The sequence below is a fragment of the Oenanthe melanoleuca genome, chromosome 12 (genome assembly GCF_029582105.1).
Source record: "Oenanthe melanoleuca isolate GR-GAL-2019-014 chromosome 12, OMel1.0, whole genome shotgun sequence".
NCBI lineage: Eukaryota > Metazoa > Chordata > Aves > Passeriformes > Muscicapidae > Oenanthe > Oenanthe melanoleuca.
Genome location: NC_079346.1, coordinates 12,155,390 through 12,173,172, shown reverse-complemented (window position 1 = coordinate 12,173,172; position 17,783 = coordinate 12,155,390). Strand labels below are relative to the sequence as shown.

The window sequence follows — 17,783 nt, the reverse complement described above, 5'->3', positions numbered from 1 at the left end:
ACCATGTTTTACTTGATTAACAGCTAACTTGCAGAAATCCCAACAATGTGTTCTTGTTTCAGTCTTGTTTGCATTGGGCAGCTTTCCTTGTGCACTAATCTGGGACCTCACAGGTCTAATCTATTTGCACTTTATCACAGAAGCAGGAACTGAATTGCCCCAGCATATAGCTCCATTATCAGGCATACTCCATTGCTTATCTGCTGTATGCTGCTACAGTAGGACCAACTTTATAAATATCAGCTTCATGAAAGCAACCTCTTGAGCTGCTTTGGGCCAGTCCAAGAGCTGAGATATTCTTTGAAAAGTTTCTTGTTATAACATCAAGGCAGCTGATAGCACTTTAGCACAGTCTGATTTTCAAACTTCTTTTCGTCTTTTTAAATTGCAATGTAATCCTTATGGTTGTTACAAATTTCAGTGCTTAGGAGAGGCTATAAAATTAGGGATAAGTAGTTGAATGAATATGTTTTGTAGCTTAGTTCTAAAATGAACTCAAATGCAACTAAAGTTGATTTGTTTCTGATTACTGACAAGATGACAAATCACACTAAAAATACCATCAGAAAAATACTAAGATTAAAAGAAGGAAAATTTGACATTGTTTTATGATGTCTACATTAATTTCCCATTTAGTGTTCCCGAGATACCTAATCACTAAATAGGAAAGAAAATCAAGATACAGATACTTGGAAAAACCTATTTTCATAATGAATAAGGAAACATGTTTTCTACTTCAGAGTCAAAATCTTAATCTGTGTATTTTCAAGGAAAAGGCAGGAAAACATTTGAGTTTTGGACTTTAAAAACAGCTTTATAATTAATTAATATCATATGATCATGTTTTAATTTGTTTTTCTTCCTATAGAAGCTAAGAAAAGCAATTCAATCAGATTGCAGTAAATTGTGGTTAGCTAAACTGGTATGAATAAATTTTATGTCTATTTTAAAAAAGCTTCCCATGATGCTTTTGAAGACTTTTATTCATTATTTTTAAATTAAAATTCTAAAAACTATTGAATGGACAAAGCATTAATGTAATGCAAAAAAAAGCCTAATCTCAGAGCATAAACAAAATTATATAGTTGAAAAGTAGGTCTGATGTAATTTCTAGAAAGAAAAACAAAGCATACAAACAATGCTTTTCCATGGAAATGGAAATCAGGTATTCTTTAATGAAAGTATCATCCATTCTTGACAGTATTACATACTGAATTGATAAAAGTACTTATATTAATGCACTTGTTAAGAAAAACTCATTAAGGGATCCTGTTTTGTTCCATTTGGACAAACCTCGATTCCATATTTCTACCAGTATTCCCAGTGCAAATATTTAATAATCATTGATAAAGTCTGTAGGTCTTAAGAATGCTACTGCATAAGGAAGTTGCTGAGAGCAGCCAGGATGAATTGGGAAGCTGGACACAGAAAGGAATGAGGCACATGTGTAAACATCCACTGTCAAAGTGTTCAGCTGCCAGAAGACAGAAGAAAGCCAGGCACTATTGTCCATTTGGAATTTCTAGGAGATGGCTACTGGCTTCTTTCAATGTGTAAGCACATCCCAGGAATCACACCTGAATTGGAAAAATCTGCCCTTCCAAGTGTGGCCTTCAAGGGACTTACAATGGAAAAGAAACTAAAAGTGATTTCCCTCTACAACAAACAATCAAAATCACACAGAGAGATGCATTTACCTTGGAAACTTTCTCCTCGTTGTGTCTCATGCTCTCAGATTAAGCACCCAGTTTTTCAAAAGCTAATCTGAATCCCAACTCTGCAGTGTTTCCTGACCCCTACTCCTATGCAAGTCACTGTGACAGTCACTCTGCTTCCCAAAGGACTGCTTTAAAAATCCCTCAGCTGCTTCTGTGGGAAAGTGATTAATCCAGAAAAGATAGTTTACAAGGAGAAAAAACTGATTAAAAAGTACTTTCTGTAATTTTTTATTAATATGCTGTGAAGTTGATGAACACTGTGTCCAGATTAGCAGTGAAAGATTACAGAAATGTGTAATTTTCCTGTATAAGTAAATGCTTATCCACATGAATCAATACTAATGACAACTTTCTTCACTGTTGTTGACCAAGCAAATGCAAGGAAAACAATTAAACACACAAGAAATAAAAAATCTGACATTAACATTGTATGTGTCAGTGCAAACACTGCAGAGGCATTTTCAAGTCATATGCAGTCATTAATAGCTTCACAGGATTACACAGTGCAGCATGGCACATATTACTTTAATTAGTCACACTCACCTGTTCACATTTAAGTAGCATATATTAAGATCTGTGAGCTGCAAAATGTGGATATTTGTACTAATTTTTTGGGCATATAAATTCACTTGCATTACCTTGTATTCAAAGCCCACTGAAAGAGGAAACCTGACCTTACTGAAACTGGTAGGAATGTTGCCACTAAGTTAAACAGTCCAGATTTATCCCTTCTCCTAGGTATTTTCAAATTAAAGGCATGGAGTTTGTAAAGGAAGAAAAAAGGAATTCTCAAATAATTTTTTTTATTATACAGTTTCCCTTAAAAATGAAGTGTAGGAAGCCAGTAGTGCTCACAGTAAGGCAAGGTAACACTTGGTACAGCCACTTGCTCTTGGCCCCTGCTTCATGGACAAAAGAACAGGATAATCAAGATCACAAAGACAGAAAAATGCCCAAAACTCGACATTGTTTAAGTCAGGTGTCCACTGCCTTTCAGTTCTTTCAGGGAATAACCACTCATTGACTAAGGCAATATCTCCCCATGTCCTGGGGATTTTCCCTGTGAGCATTCAAGGGACATCACTCCTTCCCCTCCACATCCCATGTCAGTTCATCTCCTGCAGTCACTCCCTGCTCATCCTACCAGAACAGGGCACCTGCTTCCCTGCCAAGGCCCATAGCCTTTGGGAGAGCTGTCAGAAGGACATTTTCTGCACACTCTTCACCCACAAGAGCAGCACATAAAGCTTTTCATGAGAAAACTTTACCTTTTCTGATAGAGCTTCCTCTAAGGTTGCCAGTGCTGTGTCTGTGTTACTGGAATCTGTCTGCAGTGACTTCACTCTGTCTTTTAGATTAGTTAGTTGTTTGTCTTTGTCCCTAAGTTGCTCCTGTAGATTTTCAATCTGTAAATAAAAACATTACAATAATCATCAACCTTGGGTGCTGAGTACATGCATATCCCACATATAATACACATACTGCTATGTCATCAACAATTTTAAGCTTCAGGACTTTCTATTCTTTTGCTTTTGCTGAAGAAGTATAATTCTTTAACAAAGTAAAGCAAAATTCTCAATGCAGCCAGGTATTTTATTATTTAAATATTTTATGATATTAATCACTCTAGTTTAAGGTACTGCATTATCTCAGTAATTCAAAGTATGTCTGGAATTACCCCTTTAGATTATTCTAGTTCAATAAGAAGGACAAAGAAAGGGTGAGGCAAAGCAAGTTGAGTGAGCCTTAAAATCAGGATGAAGAAAGATTATAACCTGCCTATCTAAAAATCTCCTCTTCCATGATGCCCTGCTGTAAAAAAAAAACTCACCTGGGCAGAGATCAGGATATTTATTCTTAAAAAGGCCAAACCCACAACCAACCAAACAAAAATTCTCAAGGGACACCACTTCCATTCACTTTCTTCACCTCCATGAATAAAATATGTCCCTCTATTTTGCATATTTTAACCTCTTTAAATAAATCTGGTTCCTCATCTAGAAAGTGTCTGAGCATATTGCTAAAGTACCCATAAGCACACTGTCATGATTTATAGTGGTTAAATCAGGAAAAGTTAAATCACAAGAGCTTTGCACAAAAAGTTGTCCACAGAGCAATGTGGACTTTGGAAGCAAATGTGAATAAAAGCACTCAGCTGCTGATTGTCATGGCAATTCCCTTCTGGGGCTGTAAGGCACTGTGACCTCTGGGCAGAATGCAGGGGGGACGTGTGTTATGTCAGATGTGTAAAAATTCATTAATTGTCTGCCAAAAGAATCCCCCTCCCTCCATCCTGCACTCTCAGTGCCACTCATTATTATGCACAAACTGGCACAAACCCAAGATTTGTTACTTAAGACTTCACATAAATAAATAGTAACAAGAAAATTAACTGCTCTGTTATTTTAGTATGCCACTTTAGATAATATAAGAAAATATGCCAAAATCCATGAAGTATCATTTGTTCAAAACTGGTTTTAAATATGTTGTCAACATTAGACAAATTATTACTGTCAACAGATATTCAAATTCTTACTTCCATCAGTGATTTCTCACTTTGGATCACGTTCTCTTGCTACTGAAATGAATTCAGTTTTCCTGCTCATTTTGTAATGTAATGATTTTTTTTTTCTAATACCAATACCTTTCCATTTAAAGCAACTCAGATTTTAAAAGAAGCAGAAGCTTTTACAGTTGCTTTAAGGATTTCTTTATTCTAAAGTTGAATTCAAAGCATGAGCAGCTCTGCAGAAGTCAACAGTTACATCAATAAAAATTTGATCTCCATATGCAAGAACATACCACCATAATCAAATACACTTTAATTTGGGGCACACCTTGGTAAAAATTGTCCTCCTCCTACATTATACAAGTGAGAGAGAAAAAATCCTGAAGTTTTGACATCATATATATCTACAATTAACAAGTCATAAAATCCACAGTACAGCTGTGCGAACTGTATAAAGTGTGTTTTTAAAATTAAATTTTAAAAGAATTTAAATAAAAATTAAAATTTGAAAGTAAATTTGGAGGAGCACAATTCAATTAGAAATTCTTTACAGTATGGCAAATACAAGTCTTGTACCTTTTTTTCTTTTTTCCTTTTTTATATATATATATATAGTTTGGTATATCAGATTACTGCTATGAGCCAAAGATTCCACTTGCTGTGTAAACTATAAAATACTAAGGAATATGTAGAAAGGTCTTTTTGGGAAGACCTGACATAGAATAGCTTACTCTTGTGAATGACCTCTTGCAATATTTTTCTTCGTGTGTATATTTTATACAGACACAGAAACATGATACACGTGTTAATGAGTTAAGAACTTTTTATTTTATGGCATGTGTATTAGTCACATCTAAAATTACATTAACTGGAATTCAGAGGACTGCACACTATGTTTCTTTCTTTCTTCATCCAAGTATTAATGATTCCAACAACTACCTCATGACACCCTGTGGAATACTTCAGCAATTGCACATTTCAGCTTCACCAAAACAAATTCTCAGGTAAAAGGGAAATAAAACAGGAGAGTGAATATTGATTACATGTTCTTTGAAACAAAGTTAAGTTTGGTCCTTTACTATCATCAGCTTGACCTACCAATTCTAGGCACCCTAAATTAAAGTACTTATTTCCTATGCACAGTGCTTATCTGAATTCCACAGCATTTACACGATTTCCTTCCTCTTAAAACTAATTGAAAATATGAGCCAACCCTTAACCAAGAAAACATGTTCTAAAATTATTCAGCATTTACAAAATTCTTTCCTCAGAGGTAAAAGAGAACAGGCAGCAAATTAAAAACATCCCCATTGAATCACAACTGCTTCAAAATAAGTCACTCAATCCATACTCCATAGATAAAACACGAGGAAAGGATCTAATTATTGTTCTATTTGTGCTATATAAACCTGAGGGAAATACTTTGATAGGAACAGGACCACACTGGGGTATGCAAAAGTAGAATCAGTACCAGAGAGTATTTGTTTGCTGGGATGGGCACAGGATTAGCAAAGACCTACTGATGCAGACAAGACTTTATGACCACTTAATCACAGCTCTCCCAACAAGATTACAGGAGACAAAGAGATGGAGAGGTCTCACATGCTAAAATCTTGGAACACAAGATATGATTTAGTTCTTCCTGAGTTTTTTCAATCCAGAAAGAACAACAAACCCTCTGATAACCTCCATCATGCTCCAACATACATATATATTTGGGTAAAAGCATTTATGTAAGAATACAATTCTATTATTGAATAATGACTTTTGAGCATGTCTGAATTCAGTTTATAGCAGGGACTGTTAAGACCTTCTTAATCCTCAAGTACTTCTATTTTTTTTTTCTGATAGGAAGTTACTGTGAAGTTTTGTCACCACTTCTTGCCTCTATAAACTGTGTCCCTGTGCCAGGATGAAAAGAAACTGCTCTATTCTTTCAGTTTTTCAGAAAGTGTGTATCTTCCCAGGGCTTAACCCAGGGCTTTATTCCCTCTTTTAAAACAATACCCTTACAGATAAATGTCTTTCCTATGAGGAATCCTGTCAATAAACCCCAAGTGCTAATCTTGTCACCTTTTGGCGACAGTCTCAGGAATGCTTATTAAATACTCAAGGGATTAAATTAAATCTCACCTGCAGACAGGCTTTAAAATTCTCCAGTAACCCAAGTTCTCAAAATTCCTTTCATTGTCAAAATCAAGGTATTGCACTATGGAACTTGCAAGAAAATTATATAATCAAAGAAAATGTTCCATGCTGCAACAATTTGCCTTCAGATATAAGCATTAAGGTGCAAGAGAATTAAAGAACCTGAAAGAGAGAAATTACTTAAGACTTCTTGGGCCTAGCTAATGAAACCATAAAGCCATGTATCTGAATTTAGCTGCAAGTATGTCCCTCTCTGCTCTGTATTTGAGTTTTAAATAACTCAGACAATTAGTATTTTGTATCAATGGGGGTTTTTACTCCAGAAGTTCATTTTGCCCTAAATTTCTATAAGCAGAAGAGTTTGAGATTTTTTTCATATTGAAGGGCAGACCATGTCAATTCCAGTGAAGTAGATCAATAATATAAGTTTAGTTTGATATACATTTAAAATTGAAACCTAGGAGAGAAAACAGAACATTTGTACGTAACATTTGCATTACTTACAAAAAAAAATTATTTTAAGAAAGTAAATCCTACTAAATTGTTTTACAGTACTGTTACAGTCTACAAGTAGTGGCATTACAAGAAAAATGGATTTTAAAGCAGTATTCAACCAACATGAGCATTATCTAAGACTACTTTAAAACTTAGTATTCATTTTCAGACTTTAGCTTCTGCCTTATAGACATAGATAACAAATGACAAAAGTAATGTAGCTATTAATCAAAACAGAAAAAAACAGGCAGAGTTCAAACATAAAACTAAATGGCTACTCACACATAATTTATTTTTATTAGGAAGACTCTTGGCAAATGTTCTGGTTCATATGGTCATTTTCAGAAACATCTCAGGATGTCCCAGAACATGAAACCAGCTTTGGTACTGACTCAGCAAAATAGATTTCTTAGACATCCCAACATCTCCTTTTGGTGTGTGTGGATGTGTCCATGCATAATTTGTAATGAAACAGCCAGAAAAAAATGAAATTATTTTACTCTACCATGACTGTAAAAATACTACTAATAGTACTAATAGTAGACTCAATACAGAGGTATGGTTTTAGGAGAGCACTATTGATTTTTAACAATAATTTTTTTACCAAATGGTGTACAGCTACTAAACATCAGCCAAAATATTTGAAAATTAAAAGGCTTTACAGAAGCTATTTGAAGTTTCAGTATATGGATTGAGAGGGGAAATCTTCCTTAGAATCATAATGAAACCTAAATGCAGTTCTTAGTTTAAGCAGAATTTCCAATGATAAAAGGTGTTTATTGAGGGACAACTTCTGCTTCAACAGTTTGACATTGCAGATTGCCTTTGGATTTGTAAGAGACTGCCCCAAAAGTGCTTTCTCAACCAGTGCCAGTAACTTTCACTTTATTTTTCTTCCTTTTAAGTAAGTAGATGGACAAGAGCTAACTAGAACTATTTTTTTCAAAAGTAAAATATCACATCCTTTCAGATTCCAAAAATTAAAATATATGTTATGGTTAAAAATACTCCTATAATATAAAGCTCCTTAAAAATCTTATAAAGTAGGGTGTTGCTGCTTGCAGCTGAATATGTTCACTAAAGTGTGAAATTTGTACTAATCTTTTGTTCGACTAATGTAACTGGAAAAGAGCTTGTTAAGCTTATAATGACATGATAAAATATTCTTGGATTCCATAAGCAGATCCAATATCCCTTAAAGTGCTTGATTATGTCTCAAAAGAATAGCACTTCTTCCTGATAACTGCCTATTTCACAATATGTTCTCAATTTAAAATATTTCCAAAGTGCCTTCCTGTTACTACCTTGCAAATTTATATTTTCCAAATTGAAGTAATAAAGTAATACAGCAGTATTGCATTTACTTCAGATTAAAACAGTAATCATGGTTCAATAGTACTTTTTAGCTCTATATTCTTATATTATTTTGCCCCACAAGGCTTTCTTCATTACCAGAGGTCCTAGATGGCCCAAAGCATACGGCCAGCTCAGTCCTACTGGATTACAAAATCAGAGACAGTAAAGGGATTTTTAAAGCTCTTCATAAATATTACACAGCCCTTTAGGTTATGTAAAAGAACATCTCCAGCTACGCATATGCTGTGTGCCCAAAGCAGTCTCCAGTTCAGTAAATCTGCAAGGTTTCCACAAAAAAACTGATTGATCTGTCTGAAGAATTTTTGCCTCAACTGCTTTAGGAGGACAGTTCAAAGTGCAGCTGCCAAGTGACTGTCACAAAGGAGCAAAGGCAGCAAGCCTTGCTCCAGACATCAGCCTCACATCAATCCAATGACAAGGGAATAGAGGGGGGCATGAGCTGGTAATCACCCCACTGCCACCTTCCCTACCTAATCCCAGCAGGAAGAAAATAATCCTTCAGAATCTTGCTCTACTTGAAAAGCTTAAAAACCAGAAATATACATAAGATCAGGATAGGAAACCAGAACAAAAAAAGGCAATCAGAGCATTTTTCCTCATGTACATTTGAACTGATTCCCCCCAAAGTTACAGAAATTCAATACAACACGTTTTCTACTGCTTTAAATTCATATTTTTGCTGTTAGGATCACACAACTGATCAGATTAATACTGGGGTTTGAAAACTTAATTTTATGGCTGATCATTATTTTTATATCTATGTTCTATATATTTAAACTATAATATTCTATATATTCATTTACATTATCAAACACATGATGGTGTCCATTTTATTCTATGCAGAACCATCATCTCCCTTTTTCCTTTGTTTGGAGTTGCTGATATTTACATGCAATTTGTTTCTAGAGCAGTAGCAAGTGCTTTGGGCCAGGAGGGTTTTAAGCAAAATAAGGCTTCAGATTGTAACTGGTGACTAATTGAACACTAAAGCTGTAGTAGCAATCAAATGTAAAGAAAATAAAAGGCAAAAAACTCCAAGTTTACACAGATGCTGATATGTGGAGATGGGAATTTTCAGGGAATAAATTGAAGAAAACAGAACAGGCAGAAAGAAGTGAAAGGTATAAAATGATGAAGTGTGATGAAGTAATTAACACTGACAGCACAATCACAACTCTGGAGATCTGCCACCTGAACAGCATTAAGGGTTGCTTTTACATTCTATCTTACTAAAAATGTCACATTTTCTTACAACAAATCTCTATCCTAAGGAGTAGCAATTTAGGAATAGAGGAATATTCTAAGATCTAGCAGACAGTATTGCTAAAAACAGTTTAGTCCCATACATTCACTCTGACTATCCATCCATTTGATGGTCTACTCAACACATCCACCACAGTATAGTCATAAAGCTGCAAATACAAAAAAACTTATACTAATGAAGACATGAAATTTACATTGATATCAAGCTTCTGAACAGCTGTTACACAGTAATTAAACTTTCCCAGAGTATACTAAGGAAAGCAAGTAAGTTTGTGGTAGAACCCAAAGATCTACTCCCATAATGCACAAGTTTTTCCCACGTCATTATTTGTTCTGTGTGATTCAGTTTGTTAAGTGAATCAACTGAGGATTACAAAAATCTCAGGGAAAACAGCACAGTACAGTACAGAAGCATAAAGTATTATTAGAGTATATTAAAAATCCAATAGGATTTAAAGTTTACTTAAATATATAATACATATACCAAATAATTTTGGAGAAAGGAAAAAATATATACAAAGAAGGAAAAAAATCTATGAACTGTTGGTCAGTAGAGAAAAATGTATGTAATTTACTGGGATATGCAGTAATATTCTCTGGTCACTACCTGTTATATGTGACTTTTAAAAAATTGTCTTTATTCCATGATTGGAAACATCTGTCTACTGTTTCATATACACATATAAATTGAGAACATCCTATTGCATCAATAAATAGAAGCAAATGCAACTAAAATTGGAGATCAAAAGTGATCTTCTTCTTCTTCCAAAACAAACATGTATGTTTGTTTTATTGTGCAGTCACTGAAGGAAATAGTTCATCCACTTTTCCTTACTGTAAGATTCTAGATCCTTTCATAATACAGAATTCAAAGACACAGGTACAGGAAGGATTCAGAGGAATCAACAAGCATTAGGAAAGAAGAGGTGTGTGCTGAGCTTTCATACAGAGAGCAGAAGAAAACTCCCCCAGGGCTGCTTAGGGAAGAGCTCTGCCCTCAAGTCAGCTGATACTTTTACAGGGCTATAAAAGCAGGTCAGTGGGCAAACCAGCCAAGAGAGGAGAAAGCTGTCACACAGAAAGGAGCTCCTGCACTGAAAGCTTGGCTTCTGTTGCCAGACTCCAGCTGAGAAAGAGCTGGAACTTAATGCTAAAATTAACCTTCACCAGGAAGCTAGCCAAAAGAAGCCTGGGCTGATAATATCCACTTGTGTATCTGGAAATACTCAGTCTCTGTCTCCTTCTCCTCAGGGGCCAATAAATTCTCCGAACAAAACAGCTTGACTCTTGGACTCCTCTAAGCAGGATTCACAATATTGTGAGACATCCACTGAAAAGCTTTTGCTCTCATTATATCTATTTACTGGGATGTAATTCAGAATGCAATAGGTATTTTCCAGATAGTAGATACAAAAATACAAAACAGACTAACACATAATTCCATTTATGACAAGAGGAGGCAAAGTTTTTTTTTAAGCTAATGCTTTTATAATGTTTTTCTGTATGTATGAGGGACAGATTTTCAAGCTGGGTTGGTTGGGTACCTACATATTACAATATCTGATCAGTTACAGGCTGATTACTGAAAACTTTTTGAAGTCTAGCCCATTTTGAACCTTGAGAGCACCCATACTACTTGTCAAAGTTAACCATAAAAAATCATACCTTTCTCCTCCATACTACCTTTCTGGTGCTTGAAAACATCTGGTGATATTTTACTCATGGCCAGTCTTGTACTATTTGGTGTATATGCCTATAAAATAGGCTACATTGGCTTACACAAAAAATCTTAAAGAAGACCACATGGAAAACTCTTACACTGTGTCATATGCCAGTGAGAGGAGTACATCTACTTTAATATACTGTAATGTAAATTCACACAGAGGAAAAAAAATGCTGCTTTGGCATTCTTATACTTTTATTACAGATCATCAAAGTTGAATGTGATTTTTAGTGTGTATCTTGTCATGCCTACTATGTCTGTATCAATTGGAAAGACTTGGGGGCCTCTGCCCAGACTGAAAAATTACAGCACATCTCATTAAAAAGTTAACAGATGGTGAGAAGAGAGAGGCAGCTGACAAGTTGTACAGACAAGTGTTGGGCAACAGGGAACACTGAAAAGGGAAGCTACAAAAGAAATAAAGTAAAAATAGGCACCTCAGGAGGCTACAGAATGAGAGTAGGAGCCAGCTTGACAGTAGCTTGGGAAGTTTTCCAGAGCAATGAACACAGAGAAATCAAAAGGCTGGACAAGAACAGGGAGTAACAAAAGGTGTATGGTGTGTGCTGTGCTTTAAAATACAGAAATATCTAAAGGGAAATATATGTATAGAAAAGGAAAAACAACATAAGCTGTGAAATAGATCACCAATCTGTTCTGAAAGCAGATTTAGTTTGGATATCCAAAGTATTACAAGAAAAACACTGAAAAGCATATTACCTTTTAATTTAAATTATTTTACTTTATAACATGTTATTAAAATAAACATAGCTATTAAAGAGCAATACAGTCATTTTATATCCTCAGGAAAATTATTAAGATAGGAAAACAGACAGACATCCAGAAAAAAAGATTTCCATTAAGAAAAGAGCTATAACCTTGAGTTCTGAATAACAGGCAGAAACCTTACAAACTGCTTCATTTCAAAGTGAAAAGGTTGAGCAGGTTGTGATGTGGAAAGGCTCGAAGCCTGACTTAATCCCTAGAGAAAAAGCAATGTTTTCATTCACTGTAAGAATCTCCTCCAAATCCTGCTTGTGGGCAGTGGAACACACTATAATACCCTAAGATCCTTTCCAGGACTGCCTATGTTACCCAGCAATGAAAAACCTATGATAATTGAATTTCCTTTCCCATTTGAAGGCTATCCAATCACTTAGTAGATGACCTTGTCAATCTGATTTCATGCTACTCATTTTCTAAGATTTACACTGTCCAAAATAATTTATCCTCATTTGTGATATTTATACTTTCAGAATGTTGAAATAAAAAACTGAGCTCTACTGACTTTAGACAGATACCCAAACCTGAAAGGTTTCAACCATTCTTCTTGTCTGACACTTCCACATTTCCATCCTTCTTCTGACCACGAGATGTCTGAGATCACACATGGTTTTTCAGGTGGGATGACACAAGTCATTTAGAGAGCACTTATCATCTTTTGCTTCACTACCCATTATTTCTGCAGACAGAATATTGGCAATTTTCACTACCACATCCCATCTGAAATACTTTTCAAAACTTTTTTAATAATTGCCTTCAGCCTCCTGGCATTAACACTCCAAATTTCTTTTTGGGCTAGTCGTCATCTCTTTTTCTTCATCTGCATTCAAAGGTGGTTGGGTTTCTCTTTCCCTAACTAAAACACTGAATAATATTTTCTAAATGAAAATGCTGAATAAAGTTATATCTGAGACAAAAGTCTACCTTCTTATTCCAAATAAATCCCCCTAATCTCGACTGCAATTGTTTTTATTCTTTTTCAGCTCTCTTCAATCAACTTCAAAAACTTTTTTATTACCTAAAGTATTTTTTTCACTTGTATTCTTGCTCTCTTGGATTAAATTTTTTCATATTCAATCAAGAATTATTATTTATAATAAAATATTTCAAATCTAGAAAGTAATTGCTCCACTGAAATGCCATATACTTGATGTAAGCAATCGAGTTAAGGAATTGACACTAAATTTAAATTCTATCAAAATTTGCAGTATACAATTTTTCTTGCCTATTTTTCATATTTTAGTTTATGCACATGTGCAGTGTAATACTTTCAAAATATCTGTTTTATTTTTACTAACACCACTGTATATTTCTATTGATGGCTTAAGGTTACTCTTTAAATGACCATCCTGAGTGCAAGAAAAAAATACCTTTATTTCCTTTCCTGGACAGTTTAAAGAGATATTTAACATGTTTTGTAAGGTTTGAATTTGAAACTCAATACATTTCCCATTTAAACAACTACTGTAGTTTTGATTCCAATGCAAAGCTATAAAAGATACAAGAGTCTAGACAAAAGAAAAATAAATGCACATTCAAACATCATCACACTGCTCCAAAGGACAGTGTAACTCAGATCATACAAAATTCCCAAAACAGCAAATGCCTAATTGCAGCATGCTACAACTTTTGTCAGAAGCCCTGGCCATAAATTTTATTATAATCATCATTTTATATCTCCTTATTTGAACAGTTTCACAACATCCCTTTAACACAGACCTGTGTGACAATATTAAACATATTTGTTACAAAGACTTTAAAAGTACAGACAGATGATTCACTCAACAGATAATGTTAATTTTATTTGATTGTTTCAGAACACAGAGAAGTCCCAGTATACTTTCATTAACTGAGAGACTTTCAGATAAATGTACTGCTCTGAATTTGAAACAATTAATTAATTAATTGCATAGAACTTGTAAATTAAAAATATCATACCTGAAGGGAAAAACATTGCAGGCATGATGCTTTAAACCTGCTCAATCCTATTTAGTCCTTAATTACATATCTATTTCCACATTCTTACACTTTTTCTTGAGATTTCCCATATTCTTTTATTTTCCAGTCTTCTTGTAAAATATTCTACTTAAAAATATAATACATTACCAACAGAGGAAAAATATTAAACCTTACACTACTTTATTCTCAAATTAAGGCACAAAGGGGCAGAAAGGTTTAAAAGGGAGGAGGGATGCCCTAAAAATTAAAATTAATTTTAAATGAAAAAAAATATTAAAATTTGTAATAGCAAAAAATTTTACATTTAAAATAAAAATAGTAGCCCTGTCCCCACACTACTGTAAATAATGGATATAGGAATTCAATACAGCTATGTTGATTTGTACTATAAGAACACCCTGGCCTTAGAAATTACATTTAAAACATTGTAATGGAGAATCCAGTTTCACATGGTATCATTTTATATGAGTTTCCTGAAGTACCAGTGGTAAAAAGTAGGAAAAAACCCCAGAGCAGCAAAGCTGAAATGGTTAGGCAGTAATTAATCAGAAATAATATTCTTCCTATTGGAAAGTTTCCTTTTAGCTCTTTGGTTACAGAAACCATCTATATTCATATATGAGGGACAGTGGAATACATTTACATGAAAGAAAAGCTTTACAGCAGGATAACAGATCCTTCCCTGCTTGTTTAGAGATGTCTTTTCTAAATCATTCTAAATTAACATATGGTCAATGTACAGAGGTTGAGACCCATTAAGAGCTGAAGTGTTCAAAATGTTCATCAGAGAACTCAGATTCTTGTTACTATGAGATGTAATTTAATATTTTCACTATAGCTGCACCAAAGACAATGCACATATTGAGTTTCACCATTAGTTACTGCAGGCCAGACACAGCCTTTCTACATATAAACTATCAAAGCACCACTAAACTTAAACTGAAATGTTAAACACAGCAACTTGGATGTCTTTAATCAACATCTGCTGAACAGTTTAGTTTCTCTAGAGCAGCAAAGGTAAGACAGCAATGCTTTTATGGAAATGTCTGAATAGGAAGTAATCTGTAATCTGATATGGTTTTGTGTTTAAGATAGTTTGCTTTTGGTAGGAAAAATGTCTTTTAAAAAAAATTTAAAAATAATAAAAGACTGAATTTCCTTTATCTTGATCTCCTCAAAACCATCAGGTTGGTATGTGAAACTCAGCCTCACTCTAATATCATCACACAATATAATACCAATCACACAATACCAATACACAAAATTAAAGAAAAATTTTTATAAAGTACACCTATGACAGACTTTTCTCTCTAAATCAGTTTTTCATTCGGACTTTGATGCCTACAATTTGTTAATCAATTTAGTCATCCTTATCCATTTGGCTTCTCTTCAGCTTTTTCAATTTATTGTAAAAGCTCTGATGAAAGTATCTATGAAGAATACTCATTGTCTCTTTGGCAATTACAGGAAAGTCCTGAAAGTGCATTTGAAGGTAACCTGCTGCTGCAATGTCAGTGGCACTGACAAACTATACCAAAAGATGTCTTTTTTTTTTTCTCTCTGATTTATGTTTCTTTGCTGGACCATAAGTAACTGTCAGGTACAGTCCTGTCCCACTGAGCTTCACGTTCACTCCCTGAGCCATGCGCCCCTCTGCACGGTGGGGTTTGACAGACACTGGATAAAACCCTCACAGGAGTGGTGAGTCAGGAGCTTGGAGGTGGGAACACTTGGAAGTCCTTCAGAGATATGTTTGTATCAGCAGACATTGTATTCCAGAGGAGTGTAATGCATCAATAGATAGATATCAATGTGAGTCTCCACTTCTGCAAGCGTTAGAATTATTACCAATTGTTTTTTGTCAGGCTTTCTCTTCAAGAACATGCACTTTATTTTAACAGTAAAATTCTCCAAAAAGCTTGAGTATCACTTAATGAAGCTACAATAGTCTGACAACAGCTCCATTTTCAGCGTCTCCCATTCAGATGGTGGATACTTGTAACAGTTTGGATTGAATGATGAAAAGTTCAATGCTACAGAACAGTCAGAGACAGAAAAGAGCTGCCTGTCCATGGATGAATCTTCCTCCCCCTCTCCAAAGGAGTGGACCTATAAGGACTCATGGAAGGTGTTGCAGCCCAAAAAATTTCATGACAGAGGATGAATTATATTACATTTCATAAATTGACAGTACATAGAAATCAGTAAAAGTTAAAGAGGGCAGTGAGAGCTGATGAACACAAAACATCATGCAAGAAATTATTGAAACCCTAATTATTGTAATTTTAACACAAGACAAGCTCCCAAGGACAATTTGCATGGATGATCTCTTTTACAACCAAATTAGCAAACTCCTGTTGTTTATTACTATATTCTAATTCTATACTTTGAAGTTCTTCCCATTTGATCAGCTGTTTACTATCCTCCCAACATTAAAAGACTCTCAAAAGTCATGGATTTGATTTTATTAAATAAACATTCAAATCAAACTATTTCTGGTTCCCATGACAGCCACAACAAAATTTCAGACTTAACTATGAATGAAGATTTTGGGATAGGACACAGCAGGTACTTCACTAAAATTTAAATTATGCTTTAACACCCTCTCAATTCTGTCTGTCAACAAGATTTAAGATTAAGACAGATTCCTGCAGACCTTTAGCAGTTTCTCCCTCAAGATCAGCAGAAGGCTCCACAGAGAGCAGAGGTTCCCATGGTGTACAGTCATTTGGGCATGGGGTTAAGCACAGACCAATAAAGGACTCTGTGCCTTTCTGGGGACATTAATGCAGATTTCTGCTGTCAAATTAAGGCATCTCTTAAACAATAAATATAGTGGGCCAGATTTTTCTCCCTGATAAGTAAGGGGGGTTGCTGGCATAATTACCTTTAGTAAATTTACTGCAGATTTATTCTTAAGTGAATGGTAAATAAGCCAAATATTTCTTTCATATAGGAAAGATTACACAATGTTATGCCATTTTTCTTTTTTACTTTCCAAGAATTGCTTTACTCCCTTCTTTTTGTTTCACTTTGATCTTAGCACTGTGCTTGGCTGGGCGTTAAAAATTAAAGTCAGGTGTGTTAGAAGGAAGCGAATTAGATTCAGATTCCATTCTAAAGTTGGACTTATTCTACTCATATTCAAACATACCACTGCTGATTCTCCCACCAAGAAATACATACTACTTGGCAACAAGAAAATTATCAAAGCAATCTGACCAAATTGGCACCACTAGCTCCAGCCACATCTGGTAACAATAATACAAAGGGAAAAGTATGAAGATAACAATTCTCATTTATTGTTACCATTAAACTTATCTGCATGCATACTCCTGAGTCTTTGAACTCCATGATTTCATAAAGCCAGTAACTGCTCCACTCAAAGGTGAAGGGTGATGCTTTCCCAAATGTGATTAAATACCCAATTTACTGAGGTTTTAGAGACCCTTGTCCCAGAGTGCTCAGTCAGAGGGACAGCAGTGGAGCACCACCAGGAAAGCACCACTGCCAGCATCAAGGATCTCCAGCAATGTCTAAACTTGGGTGGTTGATCCAATGCCAACAGAAGAGTAGAGCTTTAATATACTACAAAACTGCTAAAACTCAACTGCTAATGTATAACCCTACTTTTTATATTCAGTAGGAAATGTTTCTCTTTCATTTCCAGATATAACAAACTTGGACATACATTAGGTAAAGCTGCAGATCAAGTGTAACTGCCTATCCTAGCAAACAGCTGAACAAGGGCAGTGGGATCTATTTATTTCAGGATTAGGCAAGGATGGTTTATCCTGATTTATAAGTT

The 17,783-nt window shown here is 34.9% G+C and overlaps 1 protein-coding gene across 2 annotated transcripts in view; it reads right to left on the bottom strand.

Moving 5' to 3' along the window:
• ERC2 (ELKS/RAB6-interacting/CAST family member 2) overlaps positions 1 to 17,783 on the bottom strand; it is a 390,835-nt gene that overhangs the window by 256,297 nt on the left and 116,755 nt on the right. For both annotated transcript variants that reach the window (XM_056501857.1, XM_056501859.1), the window contains exon 8: positions 2,987 to 3,124. In XM_056501857.1, coding sequence (XP_056357832.1) covers positions 2,987 to 3,124 — 138 coding nt within the window. The remainder of the gene's footprint in view (positions 1 to 2,986; positions 3,125 to 17,783) is intronic.